The sequence below is a fragment of the Dunckerocampus dactyliophorus genome, chromosome 2 (assembly GCF_027744805.1).
Source record: "Dunckerocampus dactyliophorus isolate RoL2022-P2 chromosome 2, RoL_Ddac_1.1, whole genome shotgun sequence".
In the NCBI taxonomy this organism is placed as follows: domain Eukaryota; kingdom Metazoa; phylum Chordata; class Actinopteri; order Syngnathiformes; family Syngnathidae; genus Dunckerocampus; species Dunckerocampus dactyliophorus.
In genome coordinates this window covers 11,138,774-11,160,679 of record NC_072820.1, presented here as the reverse complement: position 1 = coordinate 11,160,679, position 21,906 = coordinate 11,138,774, and the positions used below count along the sequence as shown (strand labels likewise).

General features: G+C 40.3%; 1 protein-coding gene across 1 annotated transcript in view; it reads left to right on the top strand.

Annotated features, from left to right (window-relative positions):
- LOC129176944 (protein unc-13 homolog A-like) overlaps nt 1-21,906 on the top strand; it is a 34,224-nt gene that overhangs the window by 9,214 nt on the left and 3,104 nt on the right. Inside the window, exons 8-41 of the mRNA XM_054767512.1 lie at nt 12-41; nt 2,931-3,144; nt 4,069-5,136; nt 5,236-5,338; nt 6,259-6,302; nt 6,801-6,879; nt 7,315-7,320; nt 7,417-7,491; nt 7,569-7,788; nt 8,011-8,238; nt 8,330-8,471; nt 8,828-8,997; nt 9,135-9,250; nt 10,773-10,936; nt 11,026-11,179; nt 11,466-11,534; nt 11,685-11,774; nt 12,716-12,850; nt 12,995-13,122; nt 14,200-14,285; nt 14,400-14,526; nt 14,615-14,711; nt 16,017-16,160; nt 16,248-16,325; nt 17,365-17,442; nt 17,531-17,619; nt 18,563-18,706; nt 18,799-18,922; nt 19,434-19,490; nt 19,561-19,641; nt 19,724-19,871; nt 20,198-20,254; nt 21,020-21,106; nt 21,188-21,344. Of these exons, the coding sequence (XP_054623487.1) occupies nt 12-41; nt 2,931-3,144; nt 4,069-5,136; nt 5,236-5,338; nt 6,259-6,302; nt 6,801-6,879; nt 7,315-7,320; nt 7,417-7,491; nt 7,569-7,788; nt 8,011-8,238; nt 8,330-8,471; nt 8,828-8,997; nt 9,135-9,250; nt 10,773-10,936; nt 11,026-11,179; nt 11,466-11,534; nt 11,685-11,774; nt 12,716-12,850; nt 12,995-13,122; nt 14,200-14,285; nt 14,400-14,526; nt 14,615-14,711; nt 16,017-16,160; nt 16,248-16,325; nt 17,365-17,442; nt 17,531-17,619; nt 18,563-18,706; nt 18,799-18,922; nt 19,434-19,490; nt 19,561-19,641; nt 19,724-19,871; nt 20,198-20,254; nt 21,020-21,106; nt 21,188-21,344 (4,789 nt within the window). The remainder of the gene's footprint in view (nt 1-11; nt 42-2,930; nt 3,145-4,068; nt 5,137-5,235; nt 5,339-6,258; nt 6,303-6,800; nt 6,880-7,314; nt 7,321-7,416; nt 7,492-7,568; nt 7,789-8,010; nt 8,239-8,329; nt 8,472-8,827; nt 8,998-9,134; nt 9,251-10,772; nt 10,937-11,025; nt 11,180-11,465; nt 11,535-11,684; nt 11,775-12,715; nt 12,851-12,994; nt 13,123-14,199; nt 14,286-14,399; nt 14,527-14,614; nt 14,712-16,016; nt 16,161-16,247; nt 16,326-17,364; nt 17,443-17,530; nt 17,620-18,562; nt 18,707-18,798; nt 18,923-19,433; nt 19,491-19,560; nt 19,642-19,723; nt 19,872-20,197; nt 20,255-21,019; nt 21,107-21,187; nt 21,345-21,906) is intronic.

Sequence of the window (21,906 nt, the reverse complement as noted above, 5' to 3'; positions counted from 1 at the left end):
TTTCATTGCAGGTAATTGGAGTTTATGGGGAGACCAACAGAGTGAGTGTGCATGCAGTATTGGGAGCACACACACTTTTTTATTCTACTATTGGGTAGAATGTGCCTAAATTCAAGTTTACACAATAGGGAAATCACAGAATCTGAGCTCGAATTTGACCATGTCTATAAATGTATTACGTTGGGGGTACTGTAAATAAATAAAAACCCAACCTGGTTTTCCGCAAAAGGTTGCAACTGGACTCTTCTTGTTGGTTAAAGATGTTTCACCTTCAATCCAAAAGGCTTCTTCAGTTCTAAACTTTAGGTGTGGAGTTTCCCTCTTTATATGTACCTGGTGGGTGTGTCCTTGGGGGATGGTCACCACAGGTTGCTGATGTCTACCTTTTGCGGATTACCATGACATGGATTAAAGAGAATCTGCACAGACATACAGTCTAGTCAACCTGGTTCTTTCATCGTTCTGTTGTTTGTTTGTTTTTTTATAAATTAATGAAAATGAAAAAAAGCCCCCCAAAAACAGTGCCTGCTCTTGTCCCATTTGAAAATGAACACCTCAAGGCTAAATGTCAGCTAGTAAAAGGCCAGATTACCTGGAAATTAACCACATTTTCATATAAAACCAACAGCCTATATTTGAAGAGAATTGCAAACATCCATCCATCTTCTATGCCGTTTATCCTCACTAGGGTTGTGGGTATGCTGGAGCCTATCCCAGCTGACTTTGGGCGAGAGGTGGGGTAGAATTGCAAACATACAAAACAATGCTTATATATGCCTCTGTCTACCTTTTATTTCTGTTTGCTCTTGCAGATGTTATTGTATGTGTCATTCCTACAATTTCATTTCAGCTTTTACTTTGCAATATTTTTTCCTATTATCTTACTATTAAACAACAAGAAATATATATTGGTCGAGCTCAGGATATTGAATTCTAATCATTATGACCTAATTCCTGGCATGCAACATAGTCCAAATGTCCACCCAGTTGTGGGACATTTTCATCTTTTAATGCATAGTCATTGTGCTTTTTACATTTGTCCCTTATTCGATCTGTAAAAGTATTTTTTTTAAATCTAAATAAATGCCCATTATTTTGAAAAAACAAGTTTTATTTTAAAGCAAAATGTAGATCTTTTCATTTGCAATAAGAAGAAAGTTCAATGGACATGTGTCCTATTTTTAACTGATTTTCAGTTGTTCAATTCATTCACCATGTTAAGAAACACAAAGACAATCAAAATATTTTTGCATTTTCTGTAATTAATGTAAAAAATACAAGGGTGACAGGGTGGACACAGTAGTAACAGTGTGGACATATTACATAACAATACATTTAAATGCATTAAAATAACATAAAATAAACGGCAATTCATTTACTTTATCACAATCTCACCCTGGAACAAATGTATCATCTAATTTTACTATAAAAATAATGAACACCCAACATACACATAATGGACAGTTTATTATATTTTTTAATAGTTAACGCATTTGCTGCCCTATGAACTTTCACACCTTTTTGTCTGACTGTACGGCACACAATCTTGTCATCCCTGGACCAGCCAATGTCTTTCTTTGGACTTGGCCAGTAAAACTTGTTGAATACGTTCTTATGCATACATTTTCACTCCATTATCATTTTCAACATCCAAGATAGCATTGTAGCATTGCCTAATATTTTTTCACTTTACTGTATGTGAATGGTAACATGGTGGACAGTAACAGGATGGAAATTTTAGGATAAAGTTAGCCATTATGCTCATGGGATGAGTAACATATTAGTGCCTGCTGACCTCAGATGAAAGTTTATATTTATACATATTTAATAACCACATTTTAAGATGTGCAAAAAATTGTCAAATTTACCAATAAAATAGCATAACAGGCAGATGAGTTATGCTTTAGCACATCAGAGAGACATTCTCAAAGGTTGAAAAAGAGTAAAGAGTGATACTTACTCTGTTTCTTGTGCAACATTCCTCTCCAAATATATTTAGTTAATTCTCGAAGATCTCAAGAAATGTTCATTGTGTGTATTTAAAGGTATATTCAGCAGAGTAACGGGGCACAGTCAACACAGGGACAGAAGTTATTTTGACATTTCAAAGCATTAAAAACTTACTTATATAAACAAATTACATTTGTTCAGAAAGTTGACAAATAGCGTTACATAACAATAACAAAAATGTAGAAATAGTTTCATTTTTATTACTTATATTTGTAACTGTAGTTGAGCGAACATATGTCAGTTTGGCCTGTTTGCAAAAAGTAAGATCAATTATTCTTAATGAATTCATCCCTTTTGTAAATATTGTTATGCTTTATGGTAGAAGTGGACTTATATTTGAAATGTGATTGTTCTCATTTAAATTTGAATGTTTTTTTAAACAAAATATAGCATGTAATGTCATGGGGATGGAAATGACACCAAATTGTAGGAATGACCCGTACATTACCACAGTGCTGCCTCACCACTTCCTGTGAACATTTAGGGGAAATGGGAAGGAGCAGTGATAGATGGGCATCTGATAACAAAAGGTGCAAAAGAGGGACATGAGTGGACATGGTTCAAGTGAGCCAGAAAAAAACAGCAGGTCTTTAAATAACATGTTAACATGCCTCGACAGCTGTAGACGATGGAGAAAGGACTGCATCTGCTGCCTTCTTCAAAGTTTGAGAGACAGTGATTAATAAGGATGGATGATTAATAGATACTAGTCCCAATTGTAACCAAATCAGCACTATTAGAGATTCTCATCACTTCCCTAATGATCTTATGGAAATGATCCACTGCAAGCAGGAAGAGATTATGCTCAGGCAAATGAAAAATGAAAGTTGGAATTTTCACCTAATGTCACTGAACTGTACCGGTATATGTGTTAAAGTGCCACAAGTCCAGTTACATCATTCAACTGTGTGTTGGTATAGATGACGACCCAGACAGTGCAGTGGATGACAGAGACAGTGACTATCGCAGCGAAACCAGTAACAGCATCCCCCCTCCATACTACAGTACATCCCAGCCCAATGCTTCTGTCCACCAGTATCCCATCAGCCACCAGCACAGGAACTCCAGAAACCTTTCTTACCCACGCTCGACCAACAGCCATGACCTTGACTACAACCATCAGAGGACTGTTAGGTATGTGCTTGTCTTTGTCTGGTAACCTGTCAATGATGTCATTAATGAGTGTAATTTACAAGAGGTATGTGTAGTTTAGTTATCTTTTATCTACTTTATCAGCCACTATTCAGAGAACATATTGCATTTATTCAGATTTACCTGAGCGTAGTGTTCTACCAAATTTACACATTAAGAAGTTTATAGATAAGATCGTCAGTTCAAATTCACACACATGAGGGACATTTTCACATTAACCAGCCTATGTTGATTCATTATCATTATATACAGTGTTTATTGACTATTGCCATTGTTCAATAAATTTCTACTGTGCTAGAAATAATAGTGATTGACACAACAAATAAAGGAGAAATTCAATTTGGAAATTACAGCTAGAGTTCTTGTTAGTATTTTACTGAAAATAGTCAATTAATTTCTGCCATCCAACATGTGCCTATGTGAGCCCTCAATGGGCCGAGCAGACTAAATGTGATTTGTCTTTCATTGTTGTTTACTCCACTGTTACATTTCTCACCGCTTATTGACATATCTTGCACGGACTGAGAGTGAAACTGTGCAGCCCTCCACCTCTTTCTTTATGAATAATTCAAAATGCAATCTAATGGTCAATACTGCACAAAAGATTAGCAGCTTGTGTGAGTGTATTGGACAGAGCTACCTCCGTACACCCTGGCACATTCTTCATTCCTCCTCTCTGCTACTTTGCCTCAGTGTTCACTCATTCTTTCCTTTCATCGCTCTCTCTCTTTCTCGCCCCATCCAGCCTCCCTTATTCACCTTTTAATAGCTCCATTCATTCTAGTGCAAATGCATTTCTCCTATTTTGTTGTGTTTCATGATACATGTTCTTTTTCCTTTGCCAAATTCTGTTCCGGTCTATTTCCTGCCGAGTGAATTCTCTCCTCTCTATTTCTTTTTTTCCAGCCCCACTGGAAGCTATGCATCATCTGCAGAGTTGAGTCGATGCAGCAGTCAGCTGAGTGAGGAAGACTATGGCGGAGAGTATGGAGAGAGGGACCCTTATGACGAGAATGACTCCTACCACTCCTGCCACTCCTCGGTCAGCTACAGCAAAGGATCCCCAGACTGGGACCCTGATGAGACCCAAGGGGCGTACAGTGATGAAGGAGGTTACAGCAAAGATGGAGGTGAGGAAGCAGCTCTGTATGAAGAAGAAGACGGAGGATTGTATGAGGTAGAAGAGGAGGGCCTTTATGAGGATGAAGACTTGATGTATGATGATGAAGATTTATACAATTTGGATGGAAACCTCAGTGAGGATATGGAACCTCCATTTACGCCCACCCCAACATCAACTGCCCTGCCAGCTCTTGAGGTACCAAACTCCAGACCTCCACTGGAGAAGCAACCGTCATTACACCAACAGCAGCCCCCTGCACAACCCTCACATCAAACGTCCAGCCAGAGTACTCTAGGTGTTGGCCCAATAGCACAACCTCCTTCTGGTCAGCAAACTTCTCAAACACCCAAACAGCCCCAAACACAGGCACAGCAAGCACCATCTGCCACTTCCTTTTTCTCAATGGCCAAACCTCTAACTGCTGCAGTCACAGGTTTGGCCTCCACGTTCCTGTCATCTGTTCCCACTGCCCAGCCTGTCCAGTCTCATCCCCCAGCTTCAGCTGCTTCTGAACAACATCCGTCTGCAGCAGCTAACACTCTACCACCATCCCATCCTGCCACCATAGCCGCCACTCAACCTCCCTCCGCTGCCATGGGTCCTTCTCAACAGACGACAAATTCTGTTCAGCCAACGTCTCTGCCTAATGGTCCTGCCGCTGCACAGTCACCTGTCCCTGTGGACCAGGAATTCCAAATCAAAGAGATGCCCTGGTTGGAGGAGGAAACTATACAGGAGGAGACTAGGGTGTCTCCTGACCCCCCAGAGGAGAATCTTAGCATGGATGAGAAGGATTACATTGAAACAAGCAAACCACTAACCCCAGAGGAAAAAGAGATGACACCTGAGAGGTAGGAGAGCCAACCCAAATGAGATCCGCACTATGTATTAATCACCAGTGGACACAAGTTCTAGAAATGTGTCACATCCAAAGATGTGCTCTCTTTCAGTCCTCCAATTATGGAGGAGCCCAAAGAGCCAGTGGATCCTGCAGTTCGAGCCAAAGACAACTGGCTAAGACTCTACAACAAAGTCTTAGATCAGCTTCGGGAGGTAAGTGCACAACTATCCAGGGGGGTTGCTTGGCTCAGTGCCAGTGCTGAAGCCATGGGACTCCATGTACAGAGCCACAAGTTCAATTAAAAATAGATATGTTCCAGAGACTCCATAGCTGTCTACCAAGTCTTTGAAATATGTATGTGAATTGCATTACTTATTTATGTTTAAAAACCACGGTACCTAAAGTTATGAGGTTCTATTGTGGAATATGCTTCATCTTCGGTAAATCAACTATTGTACTCATTTTTTTTAAATGACAATTGGTGACTTGACAGACAGTAAAGTTTTAGTCATTGATGCAACACCACAATGCTGTTTGACTGCCTGACGCAGCTACTTTATTTAACCGTGCACATTAAGTTTGCTTTATCGGTTCACGCTTGCATTATTCATATATTTTGTTGCTGTTCATTGTTTTTTTTTATTCAGTTGTGCAGAGAATTAATCACTTGCTTCAATGTTTATGTTGTTGTATGTCACACGTTTTTTTTCTGCACTTGGCCCCCTTTTCCTTGTCTTTCCTTTTTTTTTGTTTTTGTGCCTGCCCACTTTGTTTTTGTTCCAGTTTCATGTCATTACCGTAGTGGCGCTCGCATGCACTTTTCTGGGCCATCATTGGAGCATGTTGACAGGTAGGTGCAAGCTGATGGTAGCTTGAGAGACTTAAGTCAATTCTGTGTTGTTCAACCAAATAACTAGTATTATTAAATTCCGCATCATTTATGTTTTATGAGAGCTGTTTCACATTGATATTAGCCATTATTAGTAACCAAGGCTTAATGTCTTGTTCGGGTAAACGTAACTACAGTATATAGACAGAATAACAGAAAAATAGCATAGTGTTTTTCAGCTTCTTTGCAAATTAATGGCCAAACATTGAATGTGCAGTTTTCCCATAAATCTCTCTCCTTCAGGCGCGAGGAGAAACCTCCAGCTCGCTCTGGTTCAGTAAAGGAGGGTGAGTATCCCATGGCAGTTACAAAATAATGCATGAAAAAGAAAACAATCAGTGTGTTGGTGTGATTCCATTGTTGAGATTGTGATCAACTTCAATAATTACACACCACCAAATAAATCGGGCAGTGTAGCTTTAAAATATAGGCTACTTTTGTGTACGTGAAGTACATTAAATGTCTTTTTTTTATTGCTCCACAGTCTCCATCAGTTTTGTGGCATTTTTTTTTTACTAATAAGTAGGAGTGAGCTGATGGGACTTAGCTGACAAGTCATTAGTAAATGAGGCAGACCTGACATTAGTCAGCAGCTTTACTAAAAGCAAAAACAAAAGAACACCTGGCTGCATTAAACATAATGAAAGAATGGAGCAAGAATCCATTAAAATTTGGGTTCTGTTTTATTTATTTCTTTATTTTTTACAAGGACCTTGGGGTGATATCTCTACTTTCTGATTGCACTTGTGGAAAATATGATGATGAGTCTCCCCTTTTGTATTCAGGATGGGAGGTGCACTTTACAGTATTGACAGCATGCCAGACCTTCGTAAGAGAAAAGCCATTCCTCTTGTCAGGGATTTGGTGAGATATTCATTTTCACTAACGCACACACACACACACACACACACACAGATGAATGTCATTTGCTGAATAAGATGTCTACACCTATACTTAGGTTAATTTGTAGACATATTGAGCTCTGAATCAGAGGTCCTTCCAGGACAAATAAACTTGGGATGCCCTTTTTTTCCCCCATGTATTCTGTCAATGAGCCCTTCTCTAGAAAATCTATTCTTGAGATGTGTCACGGGGCTTTATTTGTTGGGTGTATCTGTGGTGACAATATAATAATAGAAATTGAAAATCATAATTAGAATGTTGCCTTTTTTGGGAAAAGACGCTATGTATGCTGCAGCTATGACAGCATTTACACATGCACTCACTGTAAGGACTGACTAAACTATTTTTGCTTTCTCTGCCTTCGCTCTTGATCTGATCACTGATTCATTACACCAGGCAATGGTAAATCCCCTCTATCACTTGCATCTATGAAATATACATTTGAATACCACCCTCTAGATCTCCATCTGTGATAACCTCCCCTCTTTTTTCCATCAGTCTCTAGTACAAAACTCTCGGAAAGCTGGAATTACCTCTGCCATGGCCTCAACCACCCTTGGAAATGAAGAATTGGTGGGTTTCTTTCTCTCATTTCTCTTACATCTGTTCAGCACTTGTGTCCTTAAAATTCATCTCCATGTTTTTTGCAGAAGAGTCATGTTTATAAGAAAACCCTGCAGGCTCTTATCTACCCCATCTCCTCCACAACTCCGCACAATTTTGAAGTGTGGACAGCCACCACCCCCACCTACTGTTATGAATGTGAAGGCTTGCTGTGGGGTATCGCTCGACAAGGCATGCGCTGTTCAGAGTGTGGCGTCAAATGTCACGAAAAGTGCCAGGATCTTCTAAATGCCGACTGTCTACAGAGTGAGACAGATGCTTTCATATCTGGTTGCCCATATGCAAAATCCATGTTCACATAACCACATATACACATATATACACTATGTTACCTATTTTAGCTCATACTCTATATTCTTCTGCCCAATTAAACATATTGTGGCAATAAGCTCTGGGGCTCATTGCCTTCCTAATGCATTTTAAATGATTCTCTCCTCCCACTCTCGCTTCACCCATCTGTCTCATAAGGGGCTGCGGAGAAAAGTTCCAAGCATGGAGCAGAGGACCGAACCCAAAACATCATCATGGTCCTAAAGGACCGTATGAAGATCAGGGAGAGGAACAAACCTGAAATCTTTGAGCAAATCCAGGAAGTGTTTGGACTTGACAAATCAACACATGCAACACACATGAAACAGATCAAGCAGAGTGTGCTTGATGGGACCTCGAAATGGTCTGCAAAGATAAGCATCACTGGTGAGATTAATTGCAATAACATTGTTTTCCAATTTAACATATCTCATTACATAGTGTAAACATGTGGTGTCTGTATCACTATTTTCCATAGTGGTGTGTGCCCAGGGACTTCAGGCTAAAGACAAAACTGGTTCTAGTGATCCATATGTCACAGTCCAAGTGGGAAAGACCAAGAAAAGAACAAAAACAATATATGGCAACCTCAACCCAGTTTGGGAAGAAAACTTTCACTTGTGAGTAAAATTATGACAGTTTTAAAGGCGGTCATGTTTATTTAGTATTTCTCTGGTAGTCAGTGTGTACACTGGTGTGAAAAAGTGTGCAAAGAATAAGCAACACTTGCAAAGTTAATCCAGTTAATCAGTACTCAATTAGTTGAGGTCTCACAAGATCTGCTGACATCTTGACAATGAAGATTCGAAGATTTAAAGCCCATTTTTCCAGGCAATCTTGGTCAAAATCCATATTTTAAAATTTGTAATGCATTTGTTAATGCATTTGTTAATGTTAACACATTTGTGTTTACATTAACACATGTTGTGTCAACATTTGTTTAGTGTTTTGCTAACTATGTCTCTCGCACATGCAGCGAATGCCACAACTCATCTGACCGCATCAAGGTGCGAGTGTGGGATGAGGACGACGATATAAAGTCTCGTGTGAAACAAAGGTTCAAACGTGAGAGTGATGACTTTCTTGGTCAAACCATCATTGAAGTCCGTACGCTGAGCGGGGAGATGGACGTTTGGTACAACCTGGGTGAGTTCCAAAATAGATGAAAAGGCAGTGAAAGGAGATATACTGTAAGTAGCGGCGATAACAGAACTCCTTGGCAGTTTTAAATGCAAGAGCCAACTAACAAAGCATGTGCTGTGTATCTTATTTGCATCTGACAGACAAGAGGACAGATAAGTCTGCTGTGTCTGGAGCCATCCGCATGCACATCAGCGTGGAGATTAAAGGAGAAGAGACTGTGGCTCCTTATCATGTCCAGTACACTTGTCTCCATGAGGTCAGGCTCATTGTGGTGGAAATCTTAGATTTGCATTTTAGCTTCAGAATAAATAATAAATATTTACCAGGCATGCGTCTATTTAATCCAGAGATCCATACTATACTTGTTTAAATTTTATAAGTCGCTTCCCTTGAAAAAGGTTGCATCTATAAACTGATCAGAAATGTATTTTTTAGGGCTGTCAAAGTTAACGTGTTAATGACACGTTAACGGAAGTTTCCTTTAACGGCACTTTTTTTTTCACACGCCATTAACGTACGCACATCCTGCGTGGCCGTCTTCTCACACAGTAGTTTGAGGAAGTAGCTGTGGCCATGGAGCCACAAACGGTATCTACTGTAGCTGTGATATGAATTGTCACGGACTACGTCAACCTGCCAGAGAGAAGGGAGCTGCGAGAAGGTACTGAAGCACTGCCGGTATTTTTTATTATCATTCATGCAGTGGTATCTTGGCATACGAGTGTACCAACTAACAATTGTTTTTTAGATGCGACCTGTCTCTCGACTGATATTTTTGCTTTGAACTTCGAGCTAAAATCTGGGTACGAGATGCTAGTTAACTGCAGGCATAGCCGAGGACAGCTGTTAGGGGCTTATGTCAATGTCACCATAGCTGAAGAGCTAGTAGTGCTAGCTAACTAGCGAGTCACCGGGAAAGGATCATCAGTAAAACATACCTATTTTATAGCAATCTAATTTATCTTATTTATTATGTATTGGATGAAACTACGACAGGGACAACATCAAATTAAAAGCACTAAATGAATACAGACCCAAATCCACAAGTACAAGCCTGGACTTTCAGTGTTATTGTTTTTCAGGGAGGTTGTGTACTGAACAAATATGCACATTAGCACTCAATAAGGTCAGCAAATCTTACCTTTATGCATTCCCACATAGTATCAGCATTTGGGACCAAATATGAAGTGAAAGAAAAAGGGTAAAAATACAGTATAGTGATTCTATCTGTACAGCATGGGGACAAAGTTACATGGTGCATTCAAGTACCCTCAAACGAAAAACTGGGGGATTTTATTTTATTATTTTTTTAATAAAATAATGGCCTATATTTCCAAAATGGATATCCCTTCACATAAAATTTGATGTAGTTATTGTAGTTACGTATCAAATTTATCAAAAGAGATTTACGTCCCTACTTATTATAGATAAAAACGTATTTCTGTCAGCGCTTAATTATGAGTTAACTATGGACAAAATGTGATTAATCATGATTAAATATTTTAATCGATTGACAGCCCTAGTACTTTTAGAACAATATAAGTGCAGGTATCAAATACATTAATAACATTACCTGCCATACTGAAAACAAAATTTGTAAGTGGATGTTCTGAAAAGCACACTTTTTTTCTCCTTATTAAGCTCAAGATGTCTGTAAGCAGTAACATACTGTAGTAATTTAAAAGAAAGGTTTTATATTTACCCCCCAAAAAGCTGGCCTGTAAAGATTACAGATGAATCCTGATATGTGCATGTCTCTCTATTTTTCATCTGTTTAGCACCTGTTCCAGTACACCACTGAGGAGCAAAATGGTGGTGTGGTAAAGATCCCTGATGCCAAAGGAGACGATGCCTGGAAGGTGTACTTCGAGGAGACGGCTCAGGAGATTGTCGATGAGTTTGCCATGCGCTACGGAGTCGAGTCCATCTACCAGGCTATGACGTCAGTGCTGCTAGTAGATCAAGTTTAGCTCAACAATAGTGAGATACATTTGATGCTTAATGTTCGTTTTTACCTCTTCAAATCAACAGACACTTTGCCTGCTTGTCATCCAAATACATGTGCCCTGGTGTCCCCGCTGTGATGAGCACCTTGCTTGCCAACATCAACGCTTACTATGCTCACACTACCCAGTCATCCAACAATGTTTCTGCCTCCGACAGATTTGCTGCTTCAAACTTTGGCGTGAGTCCCTGACACAACGTGTTAATTGTTGTCTTCATTTAAACAGATATACTCGTATCATGTAAGTTCCTACTGTAATACCCAGTAGTTGGGGAGATCATGTAATGCGCATAAAATCTTCTTCTGGGTGAGTGCAAAGGCAATAAAATGTGGGCCCGCCCATTTCTGCAAACATTCACTCACCTGAGCTCCATGTGATCGAGCTTAGACAAGTTAAATTGTGTTAACTGTCTATCAGCTGTGCTGTGTTTCTTAGTGCTTTCGTCTTTTTTATTTTTGTTTTTAGAAGGAGAGGTTTGTCAAGTTGCTGGATCAGCTACACAACTCCCTGAGGATTGACCTCTCCATGTACCGGGTACTGAATTCTGTAAACTTAATGTTGGGAAATGTCATTCTTAATAGTCTTACATACCTATATATCTCCCTTCATAGAGGTTGATCAAGGCAATGAAGGAACACATTTTTCCATTTTCAGCACAGTCAATGTTTGTGAATTTACTTTCAGAATAATTTTCCTGCAAGCAGTCCTGAAAGACTCCAAGACCTCAAGTCTACTGTGGACCTGCTGACTAGCATCACATTCTTCAGGATGAAGGTAAGAATTAAAACAAATGTTTTGTTTTTTTCATTGGGCTCTTTTCGATTTTAGTATTAAAACTCAGCAAAACATTGCATGCACTTTTGTAGCACTTTCTGTAAAGAAGCCTGAGGGCCTTGCTGAGAAGGAACCTAGCATTAGCCTATCCAAATGGAAACTATTAATGACAGAAACAAACTGTGTGTGTCTGTTGGTTTTTTAATTTTAAAGGGAACACTAACTGTTCAGACAAGTTTGCCTTGCAGATTTGTTATTGCTGTGTTTTTGCTATGTAATTGCATGTATTGAGGATGCAAGGTGAGAAAAGACCAAATAAACACACATCCAAAGTTAGATGACCCCTGTCCCGTCCATAGCATTTAATATAATGAGAGTAAGGTGGGGTCACCGTGCGACCGAGTGGTTAGCATGCTGGCAACACAGTCAGGAGATCAGGAAGACCTGTGTTCGAATCTCCGCTGGGCATCTCTGTGTGGACTTTGCATGTGTGTGGGTTTTCTCCGGGTTTTCTCCATTTTCCTTCCACATTCCAAAAACATACATGTTAGGTTAATTGGCAACTCTAAATTGTCCATAGGTATGAATGTGAGCGTGAATGATTTTTTGTCTATATGTGCCCTGCAATTGGCTGGCGACCAGTCCAGGGTGTACCCCGCTTCTTGCCCGAAGTCAGCTGGGATAGGCTCCAGCATACCCCTGCGACCCTAATGAGGATAAGCGGCATAGACGATGGATGGATGGAGAGTAAGGTGGCAGTGCAACTATTTTTACATAGTCATAGACTCATGTAATAGCACTTCAAATGAATGAAAAACTAAAACCAACATTTGAATATCACAGACATACTGTTTCTATCATATAAGGCAAACTGAACAGTCAGGGCTCTCCTAAAGGCTTGAGTTATGGATACGCTGTTATTTTGTGTGTATCGTGTATAGGTTCAAGAACTGCAAAGTCCCCCCAGGGCGAGCCAGGTTGTGAAGGACTGCGTGAAAGCCTGTCTCAATTCCACCTATGAGTACATTTTCAACAACTGTCACGACCTCTACAATCGAGAATATCAGACAGATCCTGTAAGTCGGAAACGTCTAACATGCGTTTTCATGCTCAAATGGTTTTTAGGCAGTACCTTCAAGCATGTTTAGCAGCTAATATTTGGGAAGAATGTTAATGTTCGTGTGTTTGCTAATGTGAATGTGTGACCTCTTTGTTCGTAGTCAAAGGCGGTCCCTCCAGATGAGCAGGGTCCCAGCGTCAAGAACCTGGACTTCTGGTCCAAACTCATCACACTCATTGTGTCCATTATAGAGGAGGATAAAAACTCATACACTCCTTGCCTTAATCAGTAAGTTTCTTTTTACGAACACTGAGTGTAAATCTAAGGCATCATCTTGATACAACTACAGTGGAACCTCAATTTCCGTACACCCCCAGTTTTCGACTCTGGAGACTGAATCATGGTTTTTTTTTTTTGTTTTTGGAGTTGGGACAGCATAAACAGTGCGCTGATGGTTGATGAGGCGTTCAGGCACACTGCAGATTTCTGAGTATTAGAGGAATCTGTGCTTTTGTTTTTTATTAAATGTGGCGGCAAAAAAGGTTGCAAGTGCCAGAACTTTGATAGTAAATGTTAGAAACACTATTGGATTCAAGAAAGAAACTGTAGCAAAGTACAAAGGTTACAATAGAATTGTAATGTCAAGATAGGAACCTTTAACACAGGTTGCAGAGGGAACGGTTTAAGAGAGACATATTACAGAAAGTGAGCCTGGCCAAAGTGTATAATAATGATTGCTCATTTTTCTTTGTAAAATGTGTTTTGTGTTGATATTTTTGTGTGTCTGAAACAGATTAATTGGATTTACATTATGTCTTATGTGAAAGATTGATTCGGTTTTCGTATATTTAAGTTTTTATCTGAACTTTTGGAATGGATTAATAACAGAAACCGAGGTGCCACTGTAGACTGCGGGGGTCTCAAAACTTTTTTCTTGTAAGAGCTACTTTTACAAAATTAAAATGGCCAAGAGCAAGTCATTTTTGTAACATTTATTTTTATAGCTTATTTCAACCCAAACAAATTTAAGATGCTTGGTTTTGTTTTTGGTATCCACACCGCTCATTTTATATTAAAACAAGGAAAAAAAAGTGTCCATCTGCATTTTGTGTTTCAAAATCCTTTGTAGTGCATTTGTAGTGCATCTCACATTAACTAAAAACCTGAAAGAAAACCAGGCTCGTGGGCACCGCATGTGGTCTTGAGGGGGTACCTGGTGCCCATGGGCACTACGTTGGTGACCCCCACTATACTGTACTGTATAATACAGAAACATGCACGGACTTCTGTTGTCAGATTTAGCACAGTATTGTTTCTGAACTGTATGAATTGATGGAATTAATCTGAGCATGTTTCCTTTTGTAGGTTTCCACAGGAACTAAATGTGGGAAAGATCAGTGCTGAGGTCATGTGGAATATGTTTGCTCAAGACATGAAATACGCCATGGAAGGTCAGCACCGCTTCAGTGACATTTCATTGGGCTAGGAGGGGACATTTTTTTTCTTGAGAAACTTGTTTTAAAAAAAGTGTTCTAAAATGGAAAAAAAATTTCTCTGGTATTTAGAGCATGAGAAGCATCGCCTTTGTAAAAGTGCAGATTATATGAACTTGCACTTCAAGGTGAAGTGGCTTTATAATGAGTACTGCAAGGAACTGCCCACTTTCCAGAAACATGTACCTGAATATCCAGCGTAAGTGCTTTTATATATAGAAACCTCGTACTTTTAGCAGTGAAACACAAAAACTCAAGCTTCCCTTCCATTATTCTTTACACTGCAGATGGTTCGAGCCATTTGTCATCATGTGGCTCGACGAAAACGAGGAAGTATCTAGGGATTTCCTACATGGAGCTCTGGAGAGGGACAAAAAAGATGGGGTAAGCACTTCATCCTTCAGTCGCTCCTTATCTCCACACATGGCCGAACATCACTAAACACAAAACAATTGATATTAGAGATTAGATCGAATATGATAGCATGCTCTAAATTAAAGATCTTGCCAAAGCGCAAGCGATTTTTACCCAGTCGTCTCCAGATGTGGTGGAAGTAGGTTAACTTTCCAGTAAGTAGCCACTCTGTTGATTAAAGCCCTTGGCAAGGGACTTCCTGATTTGCATTTATCTTATCAATGAACCCTGAAATGATGATGTGACCAGCAAAAACAAGTTTCTTCAATGCTTGTTAAACTTACAAATCAGCAGAAAATAACCTGATATTCACCATACTGGTTGTTTAGCTTCAGACGTTTTGACAGGGGTGGTCTTTAATGAAAATTCAAGAGTCAAGGCAGCACACAGCAAGTCACGGATGTCAAACTCCAAAAAATGTCTCAAAAAACTTGGAAAATATATATGTCCTACATACACCATGACTGTAAGGGATAGCGCATACGCCACTGTTGACTATTAAAAGTGTCAATAATCAATCACATTCATCAGTAGTTACTATTTGAAGAACTTTGAACGCTGTTGTATTACAAATTGCCCAAACCAAACTGTTGAAAAGTTTGCGCTCATATAAGACTAAGCCCTGCTAAACTTCATGAGTCAGCAATAAAATGTGAAAGCTATTCAGATCTGCCCCCCACTAATGTATTCATGCATGTCTCATGGAAATTCAGGTAGTTCACAGCCCCCCTGACTCAGCACATTGTAGGCTGAGAGGCTCAGGCTGAAGACCCCAAAGCAATCAATAATGAGTCAGTTACCAGAGGCAAATGGAAAACGAAAACATCGCTGCAGAGAGACACACATCAATGTGCACACACAAACATTTGATATAACTTAGACACATTGATCACATGCTGACTCGCCCCATTTGGCTCTACATATCACGCCACAAAAAGGTCGATGTGAAGCAGGTGAGGATTGTCCCATCTCATGTGTCAGGAGCCCTTTGGGTCCAATTACTGTCACCAAAGGCAGTTACTGATGTACTGTGTCAGCGAAACAGCAAACCCTGTCACATACTATAACACTGTACTTCTGAGGCAACAGCTGGACTGTTAAATGAGGTCCCTGCCCTCCATCAGGACCCTCTGATCATTTCTGAGATAGAGGCCACATGCGGCAATGAGGAGAATGGAGGATGAAAGAGAGAGACAAGCCAGCTAAGGGGTCTGTTTAATTGGGGATTGGACCTTCTCTTATTAAGTGCTGTTGTTCTTTCTTCTTGTTCTGCAGTTCCAGGTCACTTCAGAGCACGCCTTGTTCTCCTGCTCTGTGGTGGACGTGTTCTCTCAGCTCAATCAGAGCTTCGAAATCATCCGCAAACTGGAGTGTCCCGACCCTCAGATTGTTGGTAACTACATGAAGAGGTTTGCAAAGGTGACCTTCATCGCTCTCAGCAGAGCAGTCGATGATGATTTATCTCCACATCCGTGTGCTCATGATATTTTTTTCTCTGTTTCTTAGACCATTGGCAATGTCTTGTTGTCTTACGCTGACATCATAGCCAAGGAATTCCCAAATCATGTGAAAAAGGAGAAAGTGGTAAGTACCATTGCCTTTGTAATGATGCTCAGACACTGTAAGGGAGATATTCATTGAAACACTATACAGTGGTACCTCGGTACAGAGACAACATTTCCCATAGGAAATAATGGAAATCCAATTAATTTGTTCCAGAAAATATTCACAAATATTTCCAACTAATTAATTTAATAGAGAATAATTATAGTTTTGCATGCAGAAAAAAATGTAAAATAACTATAAATGAGAAATGAAATGGACAAATGAACATTTCACACACTTTTTACCTTTATTGAAGCGGAGAAGGATGAGCGTAGAGGGGACGCCATCACACTTTGCGATGAGTTCTTTCTTGAATTCAATAGTGTGCCTCACCTTTAGCAGATGCACTCAATAAGAAATGCACAGACATTGAATCACCAATGCGAAGGGCAAACACACTAGTTTGTTCCTTGCAATATTGTATAAAAACCGTGGCAAATTTTGGCAAAATTTTTTGTCAAACTGAATCATATGAAAACTGTGGTGTTGGAAAACCAAGGTTTTTTTTAACTGAATTACTGGCTATGATGGCACTGCATCATATTTCTACTATTTTGGTCACCATAGCTACATTTTGCTACCCATATAACTACATAAGAGGGGCAAATTATTAAAACATTTAACAACAGCTCTTGCATTGCGTTACATTTGAATTTGCAAGTGTACCTAATGTTGTGGCTGTTAAGTTTGTGTGCGTAAGCTTGGTTACTTCATTTCAGCACAAATTATCCTTCTCGTAAGTGTAACTGACATGGCCGGTTGCGGTGTTTCAAATTGAATTAAAGCTGTGTAATTAGCTGAATGTTGTGGAAGCTGTGGGAAAGCGGGCAGCACTCCCAGAGCGACCAGAGCCTCAGAGGAGGATTTAATGAGTGAAAACTCCAGCTTTGCCTCACCGTTTGTTTTTGCCAAAGAAGCAAAGAGGACTAGTGTGGACTGATTACAATCAAATACTGGGAGCAGACACATGAAAAGAAGAGGCTGTGAAATGATTTCCCCCCCCTCTTTTTACCCACAGCCATGCATCATCATCAATAACATCCAGCAGCTCCGAGTTCAGCTGGAGAAAATGTTTGAGGCAATGGGAGGCAAAGATGTGAGTATTATCCGTGGACCATTTGTTGTGATTTTAATATGATAATACTATCATGATATGGGCTTTGTATCTATTAATATTTCACTAGCTCAATGTGGAGGCGAGTGACTTCCTGAAGGAGCTCCAGAACAAACTCAACAGCGTCATGGATGACCTCAGCCGTATCTTTGCAGTCAGGTTGGTGATGTGGCTGATTGCGCTCAGCCAATGGTTTTTAATTATCTTCTGTCAAGCCCCCAATGGGGTAGAATTTTTTCCACGCCCACACTGATACTATTGAGAATAGAGATATTTACTTATCAGTACAAACCACTGTATCATTGCTGGCACCTGCATAATTCAAGCATGAATAAAAACACTAACAGACCTGCCAACCCCCAAAGCCTCACCACACCCCCTAGGGCAGGGGTGGGCAAACTACGGTCCGAGGGCCACATCCAGCCCGCCAAGCGTTTGAATCCGGCCCGCCAGTTGCTTCCAAAGTATTTCATTAAAACTTTTAACATGCAAACTAGCAACATGACTTGCAAGTAGTCAAAGAGAGACAACCTTTTGATGGTTTAAGTAGCTTTTCACATGCAGCGATCCAGACACCTACCACACCCATGGTGTCAAACAAACACAAGTCAAATATGTGACACACAACTTAACCTACCAACTGCACTGTCTGGGAAGTAAAAAATGAGGGACGTTGACATACTGTCTAATAGTCAATGTTTTATTGTTCATAGTTTGTTTTATCGTTCATATTGTATATCATGCATCCTTTATTCATGTACATTCCGGGTGTCTTACCTTGTAAAATTCAATTTCGTTATTTGATGTGGTCTGATGTTTAAAGTGCTCCTGAAAAAAGGGACACAAGCACATATAGCAGATTGTATGGCACTTTTTACAGATAAAATAAGACAAATAATTCCAGGTGGACTGTTATAAGCGTAAAATAGTGTGCATGTATCGAATATACAATTTTGTTAACTCGCGAGTCAAAAAGTTTGCCCACCCTTAACCTACGGGGACCCGCCCCACTATTTGAGAAGCACTGCCGGAATCAAAGAGTTGTTACTAGCCAGGCCCCAAAAGTTGAATAACAAGGAGCTTTTTGCTTGTGCTGCTGCAGTTTTCAGCCCCAAATCGAGGACAATGTCAGACAGATGGGGGATATCCTTGCGCAGGTCAAAGGTCAGACTGTGCCGGCCAATGGCACCGTAGTTCAGGAGGCAGACAATGTTCTGCAACCCATCATGGATTTTCTGGACAGCAAGTGAGTGGGACTGGGTGTTAAAAATAGAAGGTGCTGTCAGAGTGTATTTTCATGGCATGACAATGCTAACAGGCACTTCTTTTGTGCTTCAGCCTGTCGCTGTTTGCAAAAATCTGTGAGAAGACCGTTTTGAAGAGAGTGCTGAAGGAGCTGTGGAAACTGGTGATGAACACCATGGAGAAAACCATTGTGCTTCCAACGCTTACGGACCAGACGGTGTGTGATACAATTAGCTCTCTTTTTCTCTACTTCATTTCCAACTTTCTCCAGAAAGTGACTTTACACATTGAATTGAAACCCTTGTTTATTGACTGTCTCACCATCATTCTTCCCTTAGGTTATTGTAAGTAAACCATCCATCTATAAGCATGGAGAAACATCACTAACCTCACATACAGTACACTCTGAGCATTAGCACTGCACACTATACAGTTGAAAATGCTGACCATGCTACTAAAACACACCACTTATTCTCAAATCATTCCCAACACTTTCTTTCCAAAGTTATGGACCTCCTTAACACAGAATCCCCTCTGTATTGCCCTTGAGCAAGGCAATAGACCCCACCTTTCTCCCTGGCACTGGAAAGCTGCACATTTGTTCTCAGTATGTCACTAAAACCAGTGTTTGCTGTGTTCCCCATCATGAGGAACAAGTTGACACTCGCAACATGCGCTGTATTTTCAAGTGTGACTTCACCTTTTGTGTGCCTGTCTCTCCTTCTCAGGGCACTCAGATGATCTTTAATGCTGCTAAGGAATTAGGCCAACTGTCAAAGCTCAAGGTAATAAGGTTACATCCATAACACAGAAGTGAGTGCCACAAACAGTGTGGTCATGGTTGTCCTCTTGCAGGAGCACATGGGCCGAGAGGAAGCCAAAGCGCTGACTCCCAAACAGTGTGCGGTCATAGAGCTTGCACTAGACACCATTAAGGTACTGTGCGTTGGACAACTAACAACTCCAATGCGTTAAGTGTGCAAATGTGGCCTCTCAATAGTGTGGTGTTATTTTGTAGCAATACTTCCATGCTGGTGGCGTGGGCCTGAAAAAAACCTTCTTGGAGAAGAGTCCAGACCTTGCATCACTGCGATACGCCTTGTCTCTGTACACACAGGCCACGGACAAACTCATCAGGAAGTTCGTCCTCTCACAGAACGCTCAGGGTACAACACTCACACAATCCATTTGACACAACTATACATTCAAAGGGCACCGCTGTTAGTTAATGTCATTCATTAGGATTATGGAGACGTGCTTTCCTGCAGTCTCGGAAGGAAATGTTTCTTTTATTGCTTTAGCACTGCTACTTTCACAATACACTTGGTGAAGTCATTCCACGGATGTTGAAAATGACAATAAAATTCATTTTTATTTCAGGCAAGAACATATATTTTGTATATGGCACCTTTTATTTTAGAGATGTTGTGTCTCTGTAACTGTCACCATGTTTGTCATACTCCCATTCTGACCTTCAACCATGTCCTCTTAGTCCATGGAGGCAAAGGGATCCGCTGCACGCCAAATGAAGACACACCACCAGAGAAACGTATGTGTGAACCTTGCATGCTTTTGGACGAGCAGTTAATCGATTGTGTGAAATTGATAAATCACATATTGGAAAATGGATGGGTGAAGCAAAAGAACCAAAACGGGGTGCGCTACTGACGACTGAGCCTGAAGTTGAGCTACATCCAAACTATAGCACAGTGAAGGAGTGGAAAGGAAAACCTAGCTGTCTTTCACCACATGGGCGTTAATTAACAAGTATATTGCACAACGCAGCAGCAACAGAACCGATGTTGTAATACTGTAGTGGTAAGGAGCAAACTGCTCAGCCAGCATTAATACCACTGATGAGTTCATTGTAAACAGTATGACGAGTAACACACATGAATTTCACTCCGACAGCTGAGTAGCGCAGCCAACATTTTAAAGCGCATGCAGAGGAAATCAAGGAAATGTAGTCGAACGCCATCCTTAGCTGCTATGCCAGTATTACTACTGCTGTATTCAGAAAACCTGTGTGAAGATGTGTCTGTAGTTTCTACTTTGTCAAGTTAAGGCATGTACATGTTATTATTTTATTTATTGTGAAGTGCCGCTTCACAACAAGTTATCTGAAAGCACTTTCCATATGAATCAGGTGCAGTAGGTACCACACTCCTCACACAAGAAAACCAACTGAACCCCACATGAGAAAGAAAGATGAGAGGAGAATGTTGTGTAACAATAGCTTCATCAGCAGCAGTAATAGGAATATACCTTTTAGAAACATCCAAAACAGTGCAGTGAAATTGAAATTTTTTTGCAGCATCAGGGGTCGATGCAGTTGGTGAGGTGGTCATGCACGTTGACATTCTACCTCAACCTAACGGCGAGCACAAGATCAGTATTAAAGGTAAACGGCAGCATTCTCCAAACATCCGTTCCTGTTTCTTCCTCTGTCGCGGCACTGCTGAAAGTAATGTCGTTTCTTTAGTGGTGGCTGCTAACGACCTGAAATGGAGGGCGCAAGGTTTCCGGCCGTTTGTGGAGGTCTACATCATCGGCCCTCACCTTAGTGACAAGAAAAGGAAGTTTGCAACCAAATCCAAGAATAACAGCTGGTCTCCTAAATTCAATGAGAGCTACCAGTAGTGAGTATCTGCTGATATCAGATGAGCAATCGACCAACATTCAAGACAGACAGATGTTCACCACGGCTTAAACCTTAGACAGCAGTGGTGTCAAATACTGAATATCTTGTTGACCCCAATTTAAGAAGGTATGGTATTGTTTATTTCTTTCAGGTATGTTTGGAAAGTTAAAGACAAATTACATAAAGGGACATCACGTGGTTACATTTGCAAAAATCAGCATGTCCGAAAAGAAGTAGGCAGAAGCGGAGCTTATTTGATCCTACCCCTCCTTCATGTCTATTACTGATAATTCATTCACACCACGTCTTTTACATGTTGGAACCTACAATGTTTCTTTTGCTTACAGTTGTCATTTCAACGTGGTTCATTTCCTGTGTGAAAAGAAAGGAAGCTGTTTGTGCAGCGCAAAGGAAAAGGAAGAAATAAAAATGTTAAAATAAAGTTAAACTAATTGATTACTTTAATTACATTTTAATCGTATTTATCTTCAACATTTTTATTTAAAAAATAAGGTTAAAATGTATTACTTGTTTTTTATCTTGTTAAAATCTTGACTACT